Source organism: Neolamprologus multifasciatus, chromosome 18 (assembly GCF_963576455.1).
Source record: "Neolamprologus multifasciatus chromosome 18, fNeoMul1.2, whole genome shotgun sequence".
In the NCBI taxonomy this organism is placed as follows: domain Eukaryota; kingdom Metazoa; phylum Chordata; class Actinopteri; order Cichliformes; family Cichlidae; genus Neolamprologus; species Neolamprologus multifasciatus.
In genome coordinates this window covers 27,572,720-27,596,181 of record NC_140456.1, presented here as the reverse complement: position 1 = coordinate 27,596,181, position 23,462 = coordinate 27,572,720, and the positions used below count along the sequence as shown (strand labels likewise).

General features: G+C 40.2%; 2 protein-coding genes across 6 annotated transcripts in view; both read right to left on the bottom strand.

Moving 5' to 3' along the window:
* sugt1 (SGT1 homolog, MIS12 kinetochore complex assembly cochaperone) overlaps positions 1–5,575 on the bottom strand; it is a 31,221-nt gene extending 25,646 nt beyond the window's left edge. Inside the window, exons 1-5 of one of the 3 annotated variants that reach the window (XM_085141142.1) lie at positions 5,440–5,575; positions 5,292–5,340; positions 4,506–4,596; positions 4,237–4,306; positions 433–503 (exon numbers count right to left, since the gene is read on the bottom strand). In XM_085141142.1, coding sequence (XP_084997268.1) covers positions 433–503; positions 4,237–4,306; positions 4,506–4,596; positions 5,292–5,340; positions 5,440–5,453 — 295 coding nt within the window. In that variant the 5' untranslated portion in view covers positions 5,454–5,575. The remainder of the gene's footprint in view (positions 1–432; positions 504–4,236; positions 4,307–4,505; positions 4,597–5,291; positions 5,341–5,439) is intronic. The other 2 variants (XM_085141144.1, XM_085141143.1) reach the window with 2 other exon arrangements.
* A 3,010-nt stretch (positions 5,576–8,585) lies between these two features.
* LOC146498192 (ETS-related transcription factor Elf-1-like) lies at positions 8,586–18,884 on the bottom strand. Of its 3 annotated transcripts, none has more exons than XM_085141381.1 (8): positions 15,834–18,884; positions 14,680–15,090; positions 14,467–14,584; positions 11,588–11,692; positions 11,325–11,465; positions 11,164–11,238; positions 10,737–10,932; positions 8,586–9,643 (listed from the first exon to the last, which is right to left on the bottom strand). In XM_085141381.1, exons 2-8 carry the CDS (start codon positions 14,737–14,739, stop codon positions 9,025–9,027), a joined length of 1,314 nt encoding a protein of 437 aa, XP_084997507.1. In that variant the 5' UTR covers positions 14,740–15,090; positions 15,834–18,884; the 3' UTR covers positions 8,586–9,024. The 3 variants fall into 3 exon arrangements, with proteins under 3 accessions (XP_084997507.1, XP_084997506.1, XP_084997508.1); XM_085141380.1 differs by having other exon boundaries at positions 18,597–18,884; XM_085141382.1 differs by lacking the exons at positions 14,467–14,584; positions 14,680–15,090; positions 15,834–18,884 and adding an exon at positions 14,052–14,441.
* Between the last annotated feature and the right edge of the window lie 4,578 nt (positions 18,885–23,462).

Genomic DNA, 23,462 nt, shown 5'->3' with positions numbered 1-23,462 from the left:
CAGAATGTCATCACTTTGTTATTTTATCTGTATGAAACTGTCAGTTTCATAACTGTCTGTCACAAACCGCAAAATAATTCTGCTGTTATGGTAAGATTACAGTAACCTTGATCTCAGATGAACAAAAACTATGCAGTTCATCCATAAGACCAAGTGAACATCTGTGCCAAATACAAGGACAGAAAAAAAAAAAAAAAAGGTTTGTTCTCCAGAATGTGACGCACGGATGTAAGATGTCCAAAAACATAATGCCTTTGGCTAAGGTGGTCGTCACTGTGCAAGTCATAAAAAAAAAGCCCTAAAGATAAGGCCCAAAACTTAGCCATGAAAACAATGAGGAGAGCAAAGTGGACAGGACACTGCTGCGAACAGTAGTTGGTACACAGTGGAATTAAGGAACCTGCACTTGAGGCCAAAATGAGCTGCACTCACCGTCCAGTGTGTGTCCCTGAGTGAAGGCTGCATGCGCTGACTCATAGTTGTTCAGGTGATATTCGGCTATTCTGCAGTTGGGCGAGAAAAACATGCCACATGAACTTAGATCAGACAATCTTGGAAAAATAAACGCAGCTTTATCTGACAAACAACATCTGTATGATTTCCCGTGTTAAAGCAAAATGTTTTGGTAGGTTTTGTGTATTAACTTCTGTGGAAGCGCAGAAATCAGACTTTTTACTAGTATAACTTTAAAAGTTTCTGACAATTCTTACATTGCAAGGCGTAAAACGTTAAGTTTTACATAATGCAACCACACCAAATTTATATTGTGACCACATAATAAGAACTATAAAGAAAAAAAAAAAATAGTTACAAATTGCTTTACAAAACATGATAAATATATAAAAACAAAGAGGTAACAAATTAAAACAAGGCATAAAATCTGAACATGCTGTGTGAATAACAGGTGAATAAACACAACAAAAAGAAATAATAAAGGGGCAGTAAAAATAGATTTACTAAGAAAAGTATGGAGCAGTGATTTCAAAGTACTGAGTTTGCTATGGTAACAGAAAACACTCAAACACCTATGTACTGAGGGTATTGTGGGAACAGTTAGAATGGTCTGACCCGACAAACGCAGCCAGTCGCTCAATTAATACCAACCAACTAAATCTACAGTGCGGGTAGGATGAGCCCATGCAAGGTTTTAAAGTAACAACAAATACAACTTTAATAAAAGCTTCAAATCAGCTCAACTTTGAATCACTTTGTCTTGTCTCTGTGAATTTGTTTTGAATGAGATGAAGGCGGGTGACTGAATTTTGTCTGAGACCCGAGTAGAGTGGATTACAATAGTTCAAACGTGATGAGACGAAGGCCAGGATGACTCCTCCGAGGCCCGCTTGACATGAAAAATGTGAAAAAGCATGACAGTACGACCTTGGTGATTTGTGTGTCAAAACAAAGCTTTAACCGAAGTCTGTTTGATGGACGAGGACAGGTTTTCAAAATTTTCCTTTAAGTTAGAGGTCAGGTTTGGGGTGTGGGGGGAGCACTGAACAAAAGGCCTTCAGAATTGAAATCACTGAACTGAAAGACGTTTTGTGACAACTGTCAGATAACATCAGAAACATGAGCCATACACAGCATGTTTCATCCCATCTTGTCAATAAAGCTGGCTGTGCGTTTGTGTCAGAAGGGATAATTTTTTAATCAATTAAACTATATGTTTTAATTATTATTTTTGTTAATTTACCTTTTTTTTTTTTTAAGTGGTGAGATGAACATATCAAACGGTGAATGAAGTGCAGTCTAAACTGAGCTAAACATCTGCATGCCAGGGTGGACCCCTGTGGGTTAGGTTGGTTATTCTGAATAGGCCATGGATGTGAGGAAGGCCCACAGTGTTTTTTAAGCTTTTCTTGTAGTGTAAAGTATATTTGTACATTGCTAACTACTAGGGATGCACCGATACCGGTATCGGGTATCGGCCTCGATACCACATTTTCTAAAGTACTCGTACTCGTTAAAAGTCCCCCGATACCGAGGACCGATACCACGGTCTGAGACCTGTCTATGTTTGAGCGGCATGTAAGGGGTTAATCACAGGCGCCGAGTGCCCGCCCCCAGGCCCCGGCTGCAGCTCAGAATGGGGAGAAGGCGAGGCGAGACATATCAGCCCTGTGGAACTATTTCAAAGTGAACGAAGACGCGAAAACAAAGGCGGACTGTAAATTGTGCTCAGCAAAATTGTCCAGAGGAGGCTCATAAGGTAGCGCATTTAACACAAGCAATTTAATCAAGTACCTAAAATCCCAACACGACAACGAATACAAAGAGTTTACCCATGCTTATTTACCCATGCTTATTAGCACAGAGGAGCATAGCTGATACTATAGCAGTGGGACGGAAAATAGTTGGGCATTTTAAACATTCCGCCTTAGCCTACTCCCGCCTCGAGGACATTCAGGGACAGCTCAACCAGCCAATAAAGAGACTGCAGCAGCACGTACAGACGCGCTGGAACAGCATGTATTACATGCCCCAGTCCCTCATTGAGCAAAAGCAAGTGCTGGGCGTGTATGTGTCCGAGCACGAACTCCCTGACTATATCACCGCTCACTAGGGGTGGGTTTTTATAATCGATTTATCGATTAAAATCGATTCTGGCTTGGATAACATAAAATCGATTCATTAAAATCCTGAATCGATTTTTTTAATATAAATTTATTTTGCCCGAAATGCCAGAATCTCAGGTGAAAGATCACAAAATTTCAACAACCACCAAACAGCTAAGACAGTAAATGAGAGCAGGAACACGGATTCTGCACAAAAATGTAAACACACAGCGCGGACCTGCCGATGGATCAGAATCAGTGAGATGTCGCCTTTTTCAGCTGACGGTCGGGGCTGAAAGCCGACAGCTCGCTGATTCTGATCCGCGGGTCCGCGCTGTGTGTTTACGCCCTTTTTGCGCTGATCATAAAGCTGTTAGTTTTATCTCTCTCAATATTGACCGAACCAGCAGCAAAAGAAGATCCAAACTACGCTTCACATAAACATCATCATGAATTCCCTCTTACTTTTACTGTTTTGCTTCCACCACGTTAAAATCACACTTCATGCACAGCTCTCTCTCTCTCCCTCTCTCTCTCTCTCTGTCTCTCCCTGTCTGTCTGTTTTCTGCATTATTCGCTTGCTTGTTACCCACAAGTCTACCGTTGTTTACAGCGCTGTCAGCCGACGTTTTTTTTTTTTCGTTTTACTTACTTCCGAAAAGAAAACCTAATTTCTGCCGTTCAATACTGAACAAATTTCAACTTTTTAAAATTATGCAAAATGCAAAACGCTGTGTCTCTAATAAAACCGCTGTAACTTCAGAGGTAACGTTCATGTGTTGATTAATGGTTTTCTTTCGTTTTTGATGTACTGCAGAATATTTTTATTAAATCCCAGGCCAGGAAAATCGCCTTCATGTTTTTCTGTGTTTTATCTTCAGCTACTTTGACACAAAGGCCTCTGCTGTGATGCTCACACCTTTGATAAAGTCTGGAAAGTGTCAGCTTCCTTTTTATTGATACAAAAATATGTAAATGTACTGATCTGAATTATAATATTTCTGACTGTCAAAATTTCCCAGATTCAAATCGAATTGAATCGAATCGAATCGAATTAAATCGAATCGTGGATCGAATGATTCGGGACCTTGTGAATCGGAATTGAATCGATTCTAGAAATCAGTGACGATACCCAGCCCTACCGCTCACCAATGGGCTCTTATGGAGACGGCTGTTGCCATCCTCGCCCCCTTTGAGGAGCTAACTAAAAAAGTGAGCAGCTACGACGCACTAGCCTCTGATGTCATCCCAGCTGTGACTGTGCTAGTGAGACTTCTAAACAGAGAAACAGACGAACAAATTTAAAATTAAATTTTGTTTTTTTTATAATTATTTATTCTGTAAGCATGTTGCATACAACATGCTTTTCATTTTAAATAAATGTTCTTAATTCCAAACCAGTCCCTTTTTTTTTGTTAAATTATAGGACTAAAGCTGTTACCTGCAAATTTAAATCATGTTTTTATTAAGTACTCAGTATCGGCGAGTACTGAAATGCAAGTACTCGTACTCGTTTCCAAAAAAGTGGTATCGGTGCTTCCCTACTAACCACACCTGCGAGCACTATTTGGGGATTGTCCTCACTTGCCATTTTGCCCCTTTTAGTAAATTTGACCCTATGAGTGGTCAGTCAGGCTAGAAAACTGCTATGTAAAGGCGTGCATTTCACAGTCCATACCCTGTGCGCATGAAAGCAAGGGAGAGGCTGGGTTTTAGCTGTTGTGCTTTCTTGGCGTCATCAGCAGCACCTGTGGACACAAAACAAAAATAAAAAAATTACTATGTTTCTTTATGCAGTGCATATATCCAGGCTTAGTCACATGCAATGTAAAACCTCAAAAGCTAAACAACAGGTATTTGTAATGCTCACATAACGTTCATGCACTTCATAATGCATCTAAACTGCTATTAGTGTGGTCTGTTTCCACATGTGCTGTGCAGACTTACAGCTGTAGTTCTTGAGCAGTATGTGGGCATAGGCACGCTGACAAAACCACTCAGCGTTGTCTGAGTCTCCTTGTAAGGCCTCGTTAAGCTCCTGAAAATAATAACGAGGTTGCTATTATTGTATAAAGGGCTTAAAATCGTGTTTTCAGCTTCAAGAATTGTGGCAGGAAAGAAACTTCTAGAAAAATGCTTAAATCGAAAGTAGCAGTTATGCATCTGCAACTTTCACTTTCGCAGTCGGATATCGTTATAGAACAAGCAGTTCTCCGTAAATCTATTTGAATCTGTGTTATTCCTGCAAACCAAACTGTAATAATTTTCATAATACTGCCCCGGTTAGTCACATAAATAACCGCAGATTCACCAAAGGCTTTTAAAACAGCAGAAATAAACTTCACTGGTTTAGTCTGTTCACAGTTGACACCAACTTCATGTCAGGATGACAGGGCTAGTATCCAGCAAGCAGACTATTTCGAGCTAACGTTATGTAGTAATACCTCCTCACGCATGAGACATATTTAATTCTTAATGGTATTAAAGAAACAGGTGACCGTTTGATATGATAACGAAGCGCTTCTGGGATTACTTTTATTCATAACTAAATAGGGCTAGCAAACATGTTGGCTAACTTCGCTAGCTTGTTGGTAATATCAGAAACACAAACACCACGGGTATTACTCAATTTCCTTTCTAGAGTAAGTCCACTGAATTTAACGTTAAATGGACATCTTGCAAGAGCCACCGTACATCACACAAACTTGTTTGTGGCTGAGGCTAGTCTTTTACCTGCAGAGCTTTCTGTGGATCTTCGTCAATGAAGCTATCGGGGAAGCTGCTAAAAGCAACAAAAAAGCAAGTTAGCGTTAAATAACTGAAAGAAAAGAAATGTCTGCTGCTATAAGAACAGTTCATTGATAGATTTAGATGAACTTACCGTTCGGTTGCCATCTGCTTCTGTGGATGTGCACTGTTTCTGGAGTGACAGGAAAGTTCTAGATGTGGAGACTACGAGAAACGTGATAGCGGTAACAGTTACAGCTCAAACACGGCAGAGAGCCTGTCAACATCCGGCTGCGCACAGCTCATACTGCCTCTACTCCCGCTAACGGTCCGGAGGAGTTATTGCAAAACAGCGATAACTTTTTTTGTTTGTTTTTTTGTTTTTTTGTTTTTAAGAAGACGATTTTCTGGACAGCGAATTAGGCGGCAGATCTGTCAAAGAATAGAAAATGTTTAAATTGAAACTGGGTACCAGCCAGTGGGTTGGTACCCATTAAACCAATGGGTTTAATATAATATAAACACAAAAGATTTAGACTCCCTCAGACTGTCAGGAAACATAAATGATACAATATATCAGAGAATTATGGAGACATGGCTTATCTCAGTCAGACTTCAGTCAGACTTCCTGTGAGCGCTGTGGTACAATGAACCTATTATGTTAGCACAAAAATGTCCAGTGATTCATTGGGAGGATGAAATGCTCCAACATCAGCTGGATCTGTAATCAGACAGAGAACAACAGAAATAAGACAGAGATTCGGCTGTGGGTTGTGATGTTGACAAATTTGTGTTGCACGTCTCTTTAAGGAAATAATGCGAGACGGTAAAAGACATCCATTCTAGGTAGTCGGTGTGCATTATTTACATTCACATCTGGAAAACAAGAGGTAAAGTAGCTATTTGATCAAAAGATAACTACCAGTGACACTGCATGTGTTTAAAAATATTGTTGCTGATCTCAGGAGGAAAACATTTGGACTGAAGAATACTCCTCTTCCCTGGGACATTTTAAGTATTTAGTGTTATCTATCCTTGTACATGCTTTATGTATGTGTAACATGTAACATCCTGTTGAATTCAGTTGCGTATGTCCACAAAGACCAGCAGGTCAGCTGATCACAGCTGGTACACTAAGAAAATCTGCTGGAGCTCACAGAGGAAATTATTGTGAGTTCTCATTCTTTTCCCCACACTAAACCGCTACAGTGGATTTTGGGGTTTCCCCATGTGCAGAATCCACTTTAACCCCTGACACATTTTCTTGTTTAGAGGAAACGTCACCCTCTACACTGCAGGCAACACAAAATAAACTTCTTCTTTTTCTATGTTCATGTTCTGCATAGTTGATTCAAGTTGAATACATTCATTAGAAATAAATTTTAGATCAGGAATTATATAATAAAGACTGCATTGCCATGTACTACTGTCATTTTACTATATTACGATAGCTCAGTTAGCTTTGCACAAAAATAGCTGGTATAGAAAAGTCCTCCAAAGAGCTACTTTACTTTGAGTACATTTCAGAGCCTGTACTTTTCACTTCTAGAGTAAAGAAGTCAAATCAGTACTTTAACTTTTACCAGAGCACTTTTTAACAGAGGTATTTGCACTTCTGCAACCTCAGATTAGCACCATTGGTATGTTAAAAAGACTGGTGGTCACTATTGCTACCCCTAAGCCACCTACAAGCTCCTCAATGGTATCAATTTGAAAAGCCCATGTGACATTTTTCTTCAGTTAATATGTTCACAAGATTTTCACAGAGCTTGACCTCTGACAAGGTAACAGAGATGCAAACTATGGTATCAGTTGGAAAAACCTACATCAGCTTGTTCAGTGTTAATGTGTTAAGCCAAAAAACTACTTCGCCAAATCAAAAATAGAATTAACACCTTTCTGACAACAGCAAAAAAAAAAAAAAGAAAACCAAACTGATCGTGTCAGAATTCTGTAGAATTCTGACAGATCTGTATCATTGCATTAGGCCTTTACTAATAAAGCAGCAGTCGAACGCACTGCTCAAATGTGACATATACACTCACCAAGCTATGTCTACTGATGCTCCGAGTCTTTCAAAGGAACAATGATGGATTTCACACAATGACAAATGTAAATTTATTTTATATAATAGACGATTAGCTTTAACATCACTGGACAGCATGAAAGCAAACACAATACAGCATAAAAAAAACAAAAAACAAGCTCCACCTCTGCTACAAGCTTACAAATGTATTAAGGTAAGACATTACCAGGACACACACTGAAAAGCAAGGGGCAAAACCCCCCAAAACAAACAAACATGGTTTAACAAAGTGAAAATAGTTCTGCATAAGAGTTCCCTGCAGGCACAGTTACTTTATAAGCATCTCTTTGCCAAGTTTAGCCTCTCAAAAAGCCAGCCTAACTTTCAGTCTTAATATTTTTTTTTTTAAATTTGGAGTGAGGTGAAGTTTGTAAGCCAGCTTGGTGAGCCTATGCTAAGACCGGGCAAAGAGAAAATATTAAACTTACAATTTTACTTTTACTTCTTGCATAGAGTACATAATATGTGCAGCACAAAAATGCTTTATAAACCTGAGGGAAGGAAAAAAAAATGGCATCAAAAGAACAAGTCAGGCGCTTTCACAGGTATACAGTACACAAAGATCAGCCAAAACATTAAAACCACCAGCCTGGTAATATGTAGGTCTGCTTTGTGCAGAGATGCCGCTGCTGGCGCCTTCTGCAACGCTGAGCTCGATGCTAAACCCACGTGAATGCCAGCCAAACATTGCACTGTAACCAAATGTTCACTTCAGCCAGCACAGTGGTTTTAATGTTGAGGCTCTACGGTGCGTAATAGACGCATACAGATAGAGGATTCTGAGTTTAATATATGCACTCATATATGGATAGCTAGTGCACAAGAGAAAAGCTAAATAGTAGCACTATCATTTTACAGGAGGCAGGGTGGCTACAAGGCCACTTCACTGGTGATTGTCAAGAAGAAAATAGAAAAAAAGAGTCCCATGGTGTAGATACACAAATAATAAACAGCACAAGTGCTAAAGTACTACTTTGAAAAAAATAACAGTGATCCCTTGTTTTCAACATTTCACAATGCAGACAAAAAAAATGCAGCAATCTTAAAAAACAACAACAACAACAATAATAATAACAATAACAATATGGAATGTTTTCCCTCATGATTACCAGGAATAGGATGGACTGACATCTTCAGGCACTTCAGAAGAAATATACAGCAGAGGTAAACATTAGTGCAAAGCCACTTTTAAGGCAAAGGAATGCTTCAGCACGTGATTGCATAAAGACACAAAACTAAAAAACGTAGGAGAAAGTGAGAGCAAAAGGCAGAGACGAAGGGCACAGTGTGGTGATAAGATAATCGCTTCCAGGACACTGGAGCTGAAGTGCAAGCAGAGAAAGTGTCTGCAGGCAGTGCAGAGAGGCCAGAGATTCCAGTGCATGTCTGTCTTTGGTGTTGGTTTAACAAAGGGCTACACAGAATGACAATAAGGCGAAATGATCAGATTTCAAAGCTGAGAAGGTAAACTGCTGTTTCCTGTCAGCGCTGTGAGAAAGCACTGATCTGTACTTATGATCTAAAATAATATTCTACATCAAAAGTCCCTTTGTTTTTAAATCAGCATTGTCATAGCAAAGTGCAGCCCTGTTATTGGTCCTGAGTCAGTGGAGTGTACAGGCATCTGTGTGTTCGATAGAAAGTGGGCACCTGTTATTTGTATTGGTCAGAGCTAATCAGAGGCATAAGCTGTGGAGTTTTTGGTCCTGGGTGCGACTTTTTCTCGGGCATCTCCGGCGCACCTTTTCTCCCTATGGCCACCTCGGCAGCGGCAGCGGCCTGCCGCTCGCACAGACTCCCCAGCAGCTGAGCCGTTTTGAAGACTGACGCATGACCGGCGGGTTTGAGAGACTGGACCTTTTGCAGGTTCTGGAGCGTGCGTAGCATCTCAGCCGACACGATAGGCAGATGCTGTTCCTGGATCAAACTGGAGCTGGTGGGACGCAGGACGGTGTCGCGCTGAGCTGAGGGCCTGGGAGCGGGCCTGGTGCGCTGTGAAGCGGGAGCGCGGCCGGAGACAGGGGAGGATTTCTTTGGCGGTGGCTGAGAATCTTCCTGCTCCTCTGCTGAATGGTCACTAGACGATACGGTGCTGTCAGAGTCGTCGCTCAAGCCTTCGTCGTTGACGCTGTTGTCATCGTGGTCCTCGTCGTCTTCCTCTTTGGTGCCATCTCCATCGGTGATGTAAATCATGTCTTTGGGGAGAGAGGTGAACTGGTAAACGAGGCGCTGGCCTTCAACCTTATTCAGTATGCCTCTCTGGTAGTAGTATCTGCATGGAAAAAGCAGAAACCGACAGCTTTCAAACCTGCTACAGTTTTTAATTATTCACGTCTCATTTGTAAAATCTCAAATTAAAATGACAAAAAAACCTTTTGTTTTTTGTCAAAAATATTTTTGTCTCTTTATCGATGCATTTTGATCCTGTCTTACTGAATACAGAATACCGTTTTCTTGGTGTACTGTGATTAGGTTCCATACCTGCCCCTTTCTTACTAGCCTAGATTGGATAAACAGTTGCATTTACATACATAAATTAAAAATTAAATGAGCTAAACTGGTTTAAAAATTAAAAAAGGTTAAATTAGTACTATACAGTAAGCTTCCACTTGATTTTATTAAGCTCGACTATTTATTAGACCTGTCATAAAAACAAGAAAACACAAATATTTTGAAATCTGCCAAATGTTTGTTTAAAACTACAAATGATATTGTTACGTGTTAGACAAACAGCAAACTCAATTCACCTTTTTATACCCAAATTTGGGGCAACACACCGGACTTTTCTGAGAAGCCGGGAACGAATCCGGCATACCGCTCAAGCACTAAAACTATTTTTTTATGTTCAGGAATGTAAGTAAATAATCGTTATTTGGCATCTTAATAAAAAAGTAACAACATTGTGCTCTGTTGAAAATTCATGACTAACAACAATTATTGTATTTCAGCATTAAAAATATCATTTTATCACTTTAATGCTTGTGTGTGTGCTCATAGACTAACATTAAAATAATTTTGTTAATTGACAATACTGCTGATTTAGTGGCATTCTAATAAATTTGTTAAACATTGTAAACTGAATGATTACTCCACACTCTTAAATGTGCCAATACTTGTACAAAGCCAAAGCTAGGAAACGTGTTAATGGCTGTTTATGTCTTTGCTTTCAAGTTGTGCTTAATAAACCCCCCCCCCCCCCCCCCCCCCCGAGTTAAAATGTAGGAAAATTAGCATAAATGACATTAAAAGGCACTTTTGACATCTATGATTGTTCATTATTATTATTATTATTATTTTCTTTCAAATTACAGAGAGAGAAATTTCAAAGAACATTACAATTCTATCTGGGAGCTGCCGTGTTGTACCTGAGTGCTCTGCCCATTGTCTCATAATTCATATCTGGTTTGTTTTTGTGTTTGCCCCACAGCCTGGCCACTGCTTTTGAGTTGACCAGCTTGAAGATCCCCGCTTGAGGATTAGTCCATTTGATGTAACGAGGGCAGACTTGTCTATCTTGCAGCAACTCCATCAGGAACTGCCACAGGTAAAGGGTGTTTCCGCCTAAAGCGCGTGAACGAAAAAGAAAAACAACAGATAAGATTTGGGTTAAATCACTTTGGTGAAGACCTACTTTCACAGCACGCTTCCCCAAAACAAGCACAGTTGCATAATTTTACTTGTGCAGAACTTGGTAGGGGTGAGGTGCACACACATTTATATCATTTCAGGTGCAGTCAGGTGACTTGTGCTGTGCCTTTATAGGGAACAGGGTCTTGTTCTGTATGACAATACCTTTGTTGTATTTGTCCTTCTTTACTGTAATATCTGGCGTGGGAGACTCTGCTCTTCGATGTCGAGGTTTCCTGCCTGCACACACAGGCACAAAGTCAGTCACAAACATTTTACCCTCGAAATTCTACCCGTACAAGAAGCTGAGCAGGAAAGTTACTGACTTTTCTTTTTGGACCGCAGCTGCGACGCAGGCTTGTTTCTGTGCAACGACGACCACTCTGACTGATTGACGGTTCCCACAAGCTCCTCCCCCACAACAGGAGTAGTGATGACATCGCCAAGCGATGGTAAGAAGGTCTGCGCTGCAGGGGTTCAGAAACAGATTTGCTAAAAAAAAACAGCAGCACTGTAATGCCTAAAAATAAAATCTTGCACCGAAATAATCAGGAAACAGCATGCTCGAGGTGAGCACAGCTGTGCTTACAGTAGTGTTCCAGGGAGAGGGTGTCAGCGCACTCCATGTTGAGTAACGAGTCAGGAGAGACAAGCGTCTCCATGGTCTCTTCCTCCCCACTTTCACATGGCTCCACTACAAAAAATAACAACCACAAAAAAATGATCAAAGAGTAAAACTTGTTTTTGTTGATGTAAATTTGGAGTGTGTCCAATGCAAATAGTTACAACTATATAACAGTGAGCTACTAAACAGCGTTTGTAAGGTTCTCCTTAGTAACAGCAGATGTAGTTTCTATTTACAAACTATTAGGGTTTTTTTTTCTTATTGTTGGGAGAGGCATCAAAAATGTTATTGAGGTAAAACTAAACAGGCAAAGTTTAGCAACAATTATAATGTTTAGAAAGTGGGCATAAATGAATATGAACATCACAGCATTAAAAACAGACTGGACAGTCCTGTGGTAGAAGTCGATGCATGTGCTTTTGGACACTTGAAACTGTTGTCAGTGAACTCAACTGCTTTCTAGCCACAAAGGTTAAAACCACCATGCATATATATATATATTTATATATATAAAAACCCTCAACATATTAGCAAATTTTAGAAAGGCTTCCGCTCTCTGATTCGAGCTTACTCTTATATTGGGCTTTTTTACTCTAGTAGAGCACTTTATACATACATGCCTCATTCACACATGTATTTTTTCTATGGCGAAGTGCATTCGGTCTAACATTCACACGCATTCATACTTAGCTGGACAGACAACAACTTCAGGTTCAGTATCTTGCACAAGGGTACTTTGGCAACCAGACTGGAGCAGCCAGGAATCAAACTGTCAACCTTCCGATTAGTGGAAAACTACCTTCTGAGCTACAGTCACCTCTGTGACATGACAACAAAAACCAGCACATCTGCAAGGACATCACTAACGCTGAGTCAGATAAACAGGTTTTGAAGGACAACATGATGACTAACAATTTTTGTTTCACCGAGACAATCCAGACAATGTTCTTCACATGTTACAACAGCGTGGATCACTAGTAAAAGAGGGTGGCTGTTAAGCAGGCCCGTCTGCAGTCCAGACCCACCATCCATTAAAACATCTGAATACATTTTAAAATACAACAGAGGCATCAAACTGCTGAAATCCTTTATCAAATTTCCTTTTCCAAACAAATAAAAAAACAACAATAATATTTAGAGTGAATTCTAAACACTCCCAGAATGTTTACAGAGATTTTAATGCATGAGTGACGCTTATATATACTATATATAATAGATGTATATCTATTTTTGAGGGTAAATTATGAAAGACAATATTTCGAACTGCGTAATTCGCATTTGGTTATCCAAAGCTATTTTTTGAGCTGTACTGATGTGAATAATTTTGATGATGTTTATATGTATTTATTCATTTGCTTCCTTTTGCAGGGTAAAATATATTTAATGAGCAGAATGTAGCGTGGGTACATATAAGTACTGCTTATGCTCAAGCCAAGTCATGACTTAGTACACAAAGTTTATAGTTTATATGTGCTGCTTATGTGTGATGGCTGGATAAAAACAAACATCTGGCTTGTTTTTGCTATGCTGATTTCAGTTAAATAGAAAAAGGCTTACGTGACAGCAAATAATTGCACTCTGTTTTACACTTCCCTTCTTTTGGGAATGAAAAAAAAAAAAGAAAAACACACAAATACATTTAATTATTATGCAGATGCTACAAACTCTTCCAGCATTAGTTCACTTTCATTAATGTTCACATCAGTAGCAAATGAAGCCAATTCTATAATTAATTTAAAAAAAAAAAAAACTAGAATAGAAGTCCAAAGAATATTTGCCTCCAAAACACAGCCGGATGGAAGAGCACAGAGTAAGCTGGGATTCTTACAGACAACAAAAGAGCTTAGTGAAGTGCAGCTCTTGAGTAAACTCAATGACACCGAGTCACGGTCACTGACTCCAAGCAGTTTGACCTCAAGTGCTTTCCGTCCAGGTAAATAGCACTGACAGACTCATATTCGGCTGCTTGTTAGCTTCACAACGACACTGTGCTGTCTAACAGCTTACATCTCCCCACGTGCATGTCCTCGAGGCTAAACATGATCAAAAGGGAATCTGCGTGTGTGTGTTTTTTTATGCGCATCTTGTTTGTGTGTGTGATGAGCTGCCCGTGAAGAAGCAGTGAGCTAGAAAACATCTGCTAGCTAACAGCTGTTTTGTCGTGGACTCGAAAACACTTTCTGCCGTCGGGAGAAGCAAACCCACAGCCTGTCACAACAAACCGCCACGTTTAGAGAAACATACGAGATGGGCTGCTGTCCCAAAACGGTTGTAACGTTCAAGTAAAGTGTCTGTAAATTATCCACAAGTGCTGCTGTTACTGTGAGCTAAAGTTAACCGAGCCTCCTCCTCGCCATGCGCCGATTCAGTTGCTCCCTCCAACCTGAACACTGACGGAAATATAACCCGACACGGCGATATCACTTACTTTTCAAATGTTCGTGTGAGGAACAAGCTATAGCATGTGTGCTGTAGCTCGCTTTGACCACGTCTACATCCTAATATGATTCATTTAACTGTTGTTTCCCCCCCAGGAACAAGCCAGGAATGTTTTCTTTTTTTACTTCCTGAATTTCAGCGGAGGGTGGTCCATGTGCGCGAGGGGCAGAACACGCATGTGCAAAGCAAGGCTGGTTTTTTTTTTTCGAAACCGCGAATTACTTTTATTATTTTTAAATAAAATTTGAATAGAAACTTTCGTTTTCTTTTTGTAAAGAAAAATAAAAGAATTGCACCGTGTCGCAGACGACAGGGGATCTTCTATCATGAAATGTGAGCCTGACAGGTAAAGAAAGGCTGAAGTGAGTGCGTATGTGTTAGTGTGCTTGTGTGTGTGTGCTGACCTTTGACCAGCTGCTGGTGATCCTGTGACTGTTCACATGCTAGACCTGTATATGAAAACAGGTGTGAATGTGGAACCTGCTCTACAATCACCGCAGGGCAATCTGTGAGACTCCCCAGCTGCAGGACACAAAAACGGCATGAAATTAGACGACATCAGAAGTTTGCCAGCAATTCCACACAAAGAAGTTCATCGCTGTCTAGCTCTGACTCACCTGTGACATGTTAAAGTGGTCACTAGCAAAGTCAAAGATGAGCTCTGACTGTTGCAGCATGGCTGAATGTCCCAAAGCACGCGTACAAACTCTTAACTGGGCGAGGATAGCATCACAGCGTCCCCTTGAAGTCTGGTAAGAAGTGAAGAGGTCTGATGTGTTGTCGAATCAAGGCAGGTCCCGTTTCTGGAGACAATCCTTCCGATGAACACGCAGATAACTTGTCAGAGAACTTCCCCCTGGATGGGATGAAGCCTGCGTCCTTCCATGCAGCGAGGCTTGGTAGTGGTAGAGTGATGTGAGTGTAATTATTGACCAGAGATGCAGAGGCGTCACAGGAAGCGCTCACCCGCTCACTCTGCACCAGCTCTCAATGAGGAAGTGCTAAACTGTCCTGTGGTCTGACTGAACCTGCCAGAGAAGAACAGAGAGGCACACACAAAAAAATATGTGGGTGAGGTGGGGGAGTTGAAGCAATGGAGTCAAAAACAAATACCATGACCACACCTGCAGACACTAAAATTAGGCTTTGAACAATTTTACTTTTTTGCGCATTGCCAAACATTTATTTATTTATGTGTTTGAAATGTCTCTGGTCTCAGATGCAGAGAAATGAACATCGTAATTTACTTCCCCCCTCTGTCACGTCTCATTCTTTTGCTCTTATCTGTCTTCTAAACTGGGCTAAACCAGCAACAGGAAGGAAGCGTTTGCAGTGAAATGTGTGTCTGCGCTGTGTGTGCGGTGTGAGTCGAGGGGGTTGGTTGGGTGGGTGACAACATCATGTCTTTGCACAATGTTCAGCTTTTGGCTTTCAGGGCCATTTTGTGCACATTCCTCACGACACGTGAAGGGGACGTTTAGCACAAAATTGCAACCCCCCACTCAACTCCTTTACATTACTCCCTCTCATTCTCTCCTGGTTGCTTGTTTTTCTGTCCCTCCTCTTGTATCTGGCCATCACAACATTGTTAATTCCCTTGAATTCCTTTGTCTTCCCTTTGCTTCTAAAGCCACCCCTTCTCTTCAGTCCTCGCTGTTTAATAATTCCCAAGGTTCGGTTAACGTTTAAGCGAATTTAGCAGTACAGCTGCCTCCTCCTCCTGCAAAAATCTACCGTGGGCTCCAAACACTGTTGCCACTCCGTCACTTACCTTCAGCATCATTGTTCTGAAGATCATCCCAACATTTAGGTTTTGTGGCACTGTGACCAAATAGCTTCAAAGATAATCCATTCTAAACATTATAACCCTGTAAATCCTCTGTAACCTAAATAGTATCGCACCTCCTTTTTTTTCTTTTTCCTTTTTAAATAGATGGAGAACGTGTGGGTTTTCTTTGTCTTGGTGTATGCGTGTGAGAGATAGAGGCAAAATATGTTTGGGTCAGTTATCACGCAGGAAGCACAGCTCAGTTAGGAGGCACCGCTTCCTGAGTTCCTGCGCCAAACCACTGCCAGCATGTCTTTGCCAGCAGTGGTCCTCTCATTTTCGATTTCCTGTGATGTTTGCAGCCACTTGGCACTCAATGATTTAGGTGGGACATTAGCAAACTGGGGGATAGTTTACTCCCAAAACCAAGAGAAGTTCAAGAAGAAGTCAGCAAGGAAAAGTAGTCTTTTTTTGTTCATATGTAATATGCATCACTTGATGTTAGGGCTGGAACCAGCAGTTTAGTAACAAAAAATTAATATCACCAGTATCACTCTGTGAATTGTAAAAAACTTTTAGTACTGTGTTTTTTCTACAGTAAATCATACATGCTATGTTGTTGTGGATTTTTAATGACTGTTCCTGAGTTCATTTCAGTTCAATTTAATCCAAGTTTATTCATATAGGACCAAATTACAACAACAGTCACCTCAAGGCACTCTGTCCTGTAATTTAAGGACCCTACAGCATTAGAAAGAAATCCCAACAATCATACAACCCCCTAGTAGCAAGCAATTGGCAACACTGGAAACAAAAAACTCCCTTTTGACAGGAAGAAACCTCTGGCAATGAAGGGCAGCCATCTGGAACAACTGGATGAGGGGAAAGAGAAAAGAGAGCGCAAGAGACAGACTATGGTGGAAAGTGCCAGAGTTTAATAATATTTGAATTATTTGAATGTGTTAATTTTAGATTAAATGCACTCATCTCAGGGTGAGGAAAGAGGTGAGTGAAGAAGAAACGCTCATTACATCAAACCTGTAGGAACCACAAGTAAGGCTGCAGTGTGAGAACAGCGATAATATGATACTTTGAGGTCTGGATTTGACTGCGGTATCCTGTTTTATTATAGTGTTACGTGTTGGCAAAGTTACCAATACAAATTTTGTTATCAGATAGTTTTTTATGCAAACACAATTGCAATAGCATTAAGCCTAATTTCAATATTATCTTAGAAGCTTGCTGTGTCTTTGATCACTGAGCCATCGAATGGTTGCATAGCATGTGCTGTTGACTTGTAAGATGACTTAACAATTACTTTGAACAGACATTTGTAGCACTCGGTGCTATAATTTTATACTGTAAATTAGCAGAATAACAGCGTAACAGTCTAAAATAATGTTATAAATAACATTTCCATCATGTTTAATACCATTTTAAGCAGAATAAATAGAGTTTAATGTCCTATTATGACATATATTAGTAATATAGTTGATGTAAGTTAATGTTTTTTTTGATAATGGACATTTTAGTATGTAATGTAGTTAATGGGGAGTTGAATTAGTCATTCTCTAACATATTTCAAGATGGTTTTATTTTCAAATTATTATTACTATGATTAGTTTTTTTTACTTTTTTTTTTTTTTGCCTTTTGTAGCCAAGCTAAACTGCATAATGAACATAACTAATAGCTTTTATGTACGTCCTAACCTGCAAGTCTGCTCTGGTTATATAGCATGGCAAGTTGCCATGCTTGCGTAGTTCCAGTGAATACAAGTGCAAAGTACAAAACATGAAGACTGCAGCTTGCATTTTCTGTTCTATTGAAGTAAACAAGGCGGTGAAGTTTCACTCGTCACACCCCAACAGAACGCATTAATAGAAACATTTGTCCCTTCCTCTCTTTATTTATTTTTTTTTAGTAGTAGCCACCAGGGCCTTGCCTTTGTGCTGCCACATGTATACGTTCATTGTTACCGTGCCCTGCAGCCTGCAGTCTCTCACAGTATGTTGTGTTCATCAGCACTCTGGTCACATAGGTTCGTCTCTGTGGCCTCTGCACTGGGATCTGAGTCTGTGAAGTGGCTGCCAGGCCCCTAAGGACACTGATAAGCCCCCCGTAACATTCATTCCCCAGTTTACGTGCGTGTGTGCATGAGAGAGAGTGAGAGACTGAGATAGAAAGCGCGCGGGTGTGTTTGACAGAAAGGAGCAGTGTTATATATATGTGTGTGCGTGAACTAGGCCAGGCTGATAACAGCATGGTAAGAGAGGGAGCAGCTGATAAGCCCCTCTTGTTGCTTGGGGTAACCAGGCCTTGTTAAATGAACGCAGTAAAATATGGTCTGCCAGAGAACAGCAGAGGTGGTCGCAATACTGTTTTTACAACCTCCCTCGCGTGCAAACATGTGAGTGGTTTAGCCGTCACTGAAAGTAAATCATTGGAAAGGTATTTCTTTCTTTCTTTCTTTCTTTCTTTCTTTCTTTCTTTCTTTCTTTCTTTCTTTCTTTCTTTTAATCTACATTTTCTGGCACAGCATTTATAGAGAGTCAAACAGCCTCGCTCAAAACCCTACACTCTCTGAAAAGTACTTTCACTTTCTCTTCAGCACATGTCATGCAGCATACAGTCATACACCCAAACGTCTTCTAACATCTTCTTTTGTTATATTTAGTTCTTTTTTTCTTTTGGTCTTCTTTCTGTGTCTCCTTTCTATACTAGAAAGTAGTAGGCCTGTTGTATGGAATAAGAAGCAGTCTGCTTACCTTTGTGTTTACAGCTCGTGCCTGTATGTGACAGAGCAGCAGCTGCCTGCAAGATCCAAGAGGGAAACGGAAATTGTTCTCATTACTTTTGGCAAACACAGAACCTTCATCTGCTTACAGGCGTGGGATCAGTTCCCTCCTGTCAGTGTCTAGCCACCAGAGAGAGTGCGTCACGCAGACGTGAGATCACAGATCAGCGTAGATCATGGTGATTTTTTTTCTTCTTCTTTTTCTAGTCGTTGTCAGTTCACGCTTCCTCTTTTCTTTTTTCCAGAGAACTGAGCACCCTCCCCCCCCCTCACCCCCAAACACACGCACCCCTCCCTCCCCTCCCATGCTGCGAGATCTCATTGGTTTACCTGTGTTGTGAGTCAAGGTAACCCATAGTGACCATTGTCAGTGCAGAGCAAATGTAAACACGGGTGTATTTGCAATGTAAAGCAGCAGAGAGCCAAGCAACCAATCTGCAACAGCTGTGTGGACGCAGAGGGCATGTGTGTGTGCTGATGATATCACTAAATTTGACCTCAGATTATTATTAGTGTTACCTGTTGCTTTGTGCAGTTAATAATAACATCCCAGTGAAATGTAGTCTGAATAATAGAGTTTTTAAAAAGGGGGTTGTTATAGCTACTCTGACTTTATCCAGTTCCAGACGCTCCCCAGTGGTTGAACTCAGCATCAGCAGCCTTCAAAATAAAAAACCTGATCCACATTTTCATTTCCTTCCCTCCCTTTCTTTTTGTTGATACACAACAACGGCAACAGAGACAGCTTGTACCCTATAAATCTGTGAGTGAGGCTCACCATTGCTGGCAGTGTGTTTTCTCTTGAGGATGGCGGCCTTCTGCACCCAGTCCCACTGCCTGTGCCACTGCTTTCGAGATTGGAGAATGACCCCCCCACCCCACCCCACCCCATTTTACACAGTACAGCTGCCTTCTTTAAATTAATTTTTTTTTTTCACATGTCAGGACATTGTATACCTTTCACAGGGCTGGGTTTGGTTGGACTGATAAGATGGAATAAATCAGGCCTCTCTTTCGTTCCATTATTTCTTTAGTCAGTTTCCCAACTTCTGCAACGGCGGGCAGCTTCGTGAGGAATGTGCTGGTTTGGCTGAAAAACGAGGTGCACTCCCATAATGTTTTTGTAAAGTAGTAGAGCACACGATTTGATTATTACAATATGGGTTTGTGTTTATCTGTGTGAAAGACCGGGGAGAGGGGGGGGGTCATTGTTATTGTCACTGAGTTAATGCACTGAATCTCAAATATTGGGTTCAAGAAATGTTTCCATTGTTTTTGCTTCATTTTTTTGTTTGTTTTTAGGGGTGATGCACATTAGATTTTTAGGATTTTAAACGAGCACGACACCGACTGATTAAAAAAAGAGCATGTTGACATTTTTAACTAAAAATTAGCAAGAAAACCACAGACACATGAGCATGTATGCAGGAATGCAGCCTAAACATGGATATCCTCTGTTTTATTTCAAGCATTGCTCTTAAAATGCAGTGTATACATTACCCACAGTCCAGCTAGACTGCCAATAGTTCATTTAGAGTTTAATGGACATTTTAAGAGGGCTGGATAAGAGGCCATATATTCCTTTTATTTAAAAGGAAGGTTATTTGATCCTCTTGTGGATCATATCAACATTAAATAACAAATGGAGACAGTCATTCACATCTATGGTCCATTTAGAAAAAACAATTAAACTAACACGATTGTTTTTGAGAGGGAGCCGGAGTACTCGGAGAGAAATGTACGGCGACCTTACAAACTTGAAACGGAAACAACCCAGCAGATCTGAACCCAGGGGCGTTTTGCCGTGAGGTGACAGTGCTAACCACACTGTATAGACTCAATTATGGTTTATAAATTGTAGCCCAGTGACCCCAGTATACTATATTTGCAGATTTATCTGATGTGAGCTGCGCACTGACAACTTTCACTTTTCCAGCATTTGGAATCCAACCTGCTCGCCATATGCGTATCTGTGACTGATGAATCGTTCTTTATCATGTACTCTAGCCCCATCACGTTGTCAGACAAGCAAAAAAAAAAAAAAAGAGGGGGGGAAGTGTGTTAACAGTGAGAGACTGTGACACAACGCTTGAATGTCCCCTGATGTAGAATTGAGGAGGAAATAGAAGGAAAGAAAAGCTCCAGAGTCCATGGAACGTCAGTCTGATGAATTCCTTCTGCTGGCCACGTCTGCTCACCTTCTGCCGCGTCTTCTGTTGCTCGGCATGCTTGTGTTGTCTATGCATGTGCTCAAGTGTGTGACATGTGAAAGTGACTGATGAGTTGCGTTTTTGCGTCATTTATCAGCCATTCCTTGAAGTGCAAAGTCAGTGATGTGCGACCAAAAGAGATATCAAAAAGTGCAGAAAGCATTTTTTTGTTTGTTTTTATGCACGTGCTTACTCACATATCTTCGTTTTATGTTCTTGCAGCCAGCATGGGGGTCTCGGTTTGCACTTGGTTTAACATTTTTCCCTTGAAGTACTTCCATGGCTCCAACTGCACACACGTTTTCACACTCACAACAAAAGCATATTTTCTTTGTTCTGCCCAAATGTTTGCAGAATCTGTACCAGACTGAAAGCTCTCCTCCCTGTGCTATAAATCCTGAATAAATTTTAGATGACTAAGAAGGAGGCCAGCAAGACATATACATCAAGAAGTGTGAATACACCTTTAAATTATTAGACATCTGTCAGAAGCTGTGTTTGACAGCTCTGGATGAAAATGCCTATATGGGTTCAAAAGCTTGAAAAGTGCCAAGCAGTGATGTTTGCCATAATCTCAGGCCAGAATTTGCCAAAAAACTTCTCTTCTCAAACATTTGAAAGTGAAGTCAAAACATCATGATCATATAAATGCTCCTAATTGTTTCTGAATGCAGTTCGCTGGCGCAGTCTTGCTGAACATGCTGTGTAAATATGCACAACGGAGAATGGAATTGGGTAGAAAAATGCAAAAGAATGTTTGGAGGGGGGAAAAAAGAACAGAGACGGACCAGATCAGATTTATTCGCAACCCAGCCCTTGAGAGCCAGACTCGAAACAATAAAGTCTGCAATCCAATAGACTGTGGAGAGAAAAGGAGAAACTGCACTGGTATTGTAGGTTTGATTATGATTATTTGGTGTCCACATTTACTCTGTATATGTGTGAACGTATTTCAAGAAGCTGTCTTTCTTGAGAATAAAGACGTTTAAGAATTTGCACGGAGGAACAACCACCTTGGCCTCATCTAATGGTTTAAAACAATCTGTCTTACAAACAAACACAACCACATTTATGTTGTCTGATCAACCTGTATAGATAGAATATTATAAAACCTCTGGATCTGAAAAGTAAAACCACTATTTTAAAGCAGTCTTTCTCATAGCCAGTTGACGCTACTCAGTGTACAAAGAAAATAACCCCAATTCTTACTTTACAGTTGCAATTCTTATTGCAAATTATGCACACATTTAGAGTGAAGAACATGATAAATCCTGATACACCTTAAAGCCATACTGTTTAGAAAAGATGGATGTAGTCCCCGTGACATCATCCATCTACGGCTAATGATGTCATCTTTAAGTCTAACGTCATTAGCCGTTTCCGGGTCCAAACTTCGCTTCAGGTCCCAAAGTCAAACGAACACTGTGGCATCACAAACTGTCTAAATTATTTTATCATTAATAAAATGATCAGGGTTGCTGCTCTACCAGGATGCCATCCACGAAAACAGAATTTATGAAATCTAATGGAGTTAGAAGTTAGCAAGAAGTTAGCTCGCTAGTTTCTACCTAAAGATGATATACCATGTTCTGACTCAGGGATTTCTGAAAAAATTAAAATGTACTGCTCTGCTATCACTTCCAACATAAGTAAAGACAAGAAACTAAATAGCAGTGACATTTGTGGGGTTACTGATGTTGGGCTATGATGATGTGCTATGTGGTGGCTAGCTACACAGCTATGGTTAGCATAATAAAACACATTAGCACAGTGAAGCTGGAGGATGAACGTTTTTTTTCCACTCGATAAAAGTTAACATGAGGGTTAGGGACAAATGCAGTTGCATTTTAGGATGCTGTAAACAGATCAAACGTCAGTCAGGAGATGAACTGAGATAAACCATCCACAATACAAGGTTAGTCATTAATTTACTGCTGCATGGGCTGGACTGTAGTTACATCGTAAGGTAAAATGAATAGTGATAATAAAAACTGAAAGAGCTGACAGTGATCACTGCCTTTTTTTTAAGAGCGTGTTCGGATTAAATAGAACAAGATACAATGCATTAAAACATGTTAAAAACACAACACCTTAATAAAGGTAGAGTAGTTTGGACCTGGAAGCAGAGTTCATACGTCATCACTTAAAGACTGGATTGGTTGTAGAGTGTGTCAGGTTTGTTATTTTGACTGTCCCCTCCTTGATGTTTATTTGGATGAGCAAATGGTGGGAAATTATCAGCTAATGCTATTGCTGGCTAGCAGCTTGGTTAGCGAGGTATTTTAAATAAAATGCTAATTTTGGTTAGAGCACAACAGGCTTAAATCAAAAAGTTTCTGGGTAAATTACTGGAGAAAGTTAAAAAACTAAATGGTCATCTCCTTAGTGTGTTATTTTGGAAAACCTATAAAAAGTTATACCTGTTAGTCCTTTAAAATAGCCAGGTCTTATATTACATATAACTTAGGGCCCCAGTTAAAAAAATTTACCTATCTGTAATATCTGTATATATATATATGTATATATATATATATATATATATATATATATATATATACATATATATATATATATATATATATATATACACACACACATAAGACGTTATGGTACAAGGTAAGGAGTAT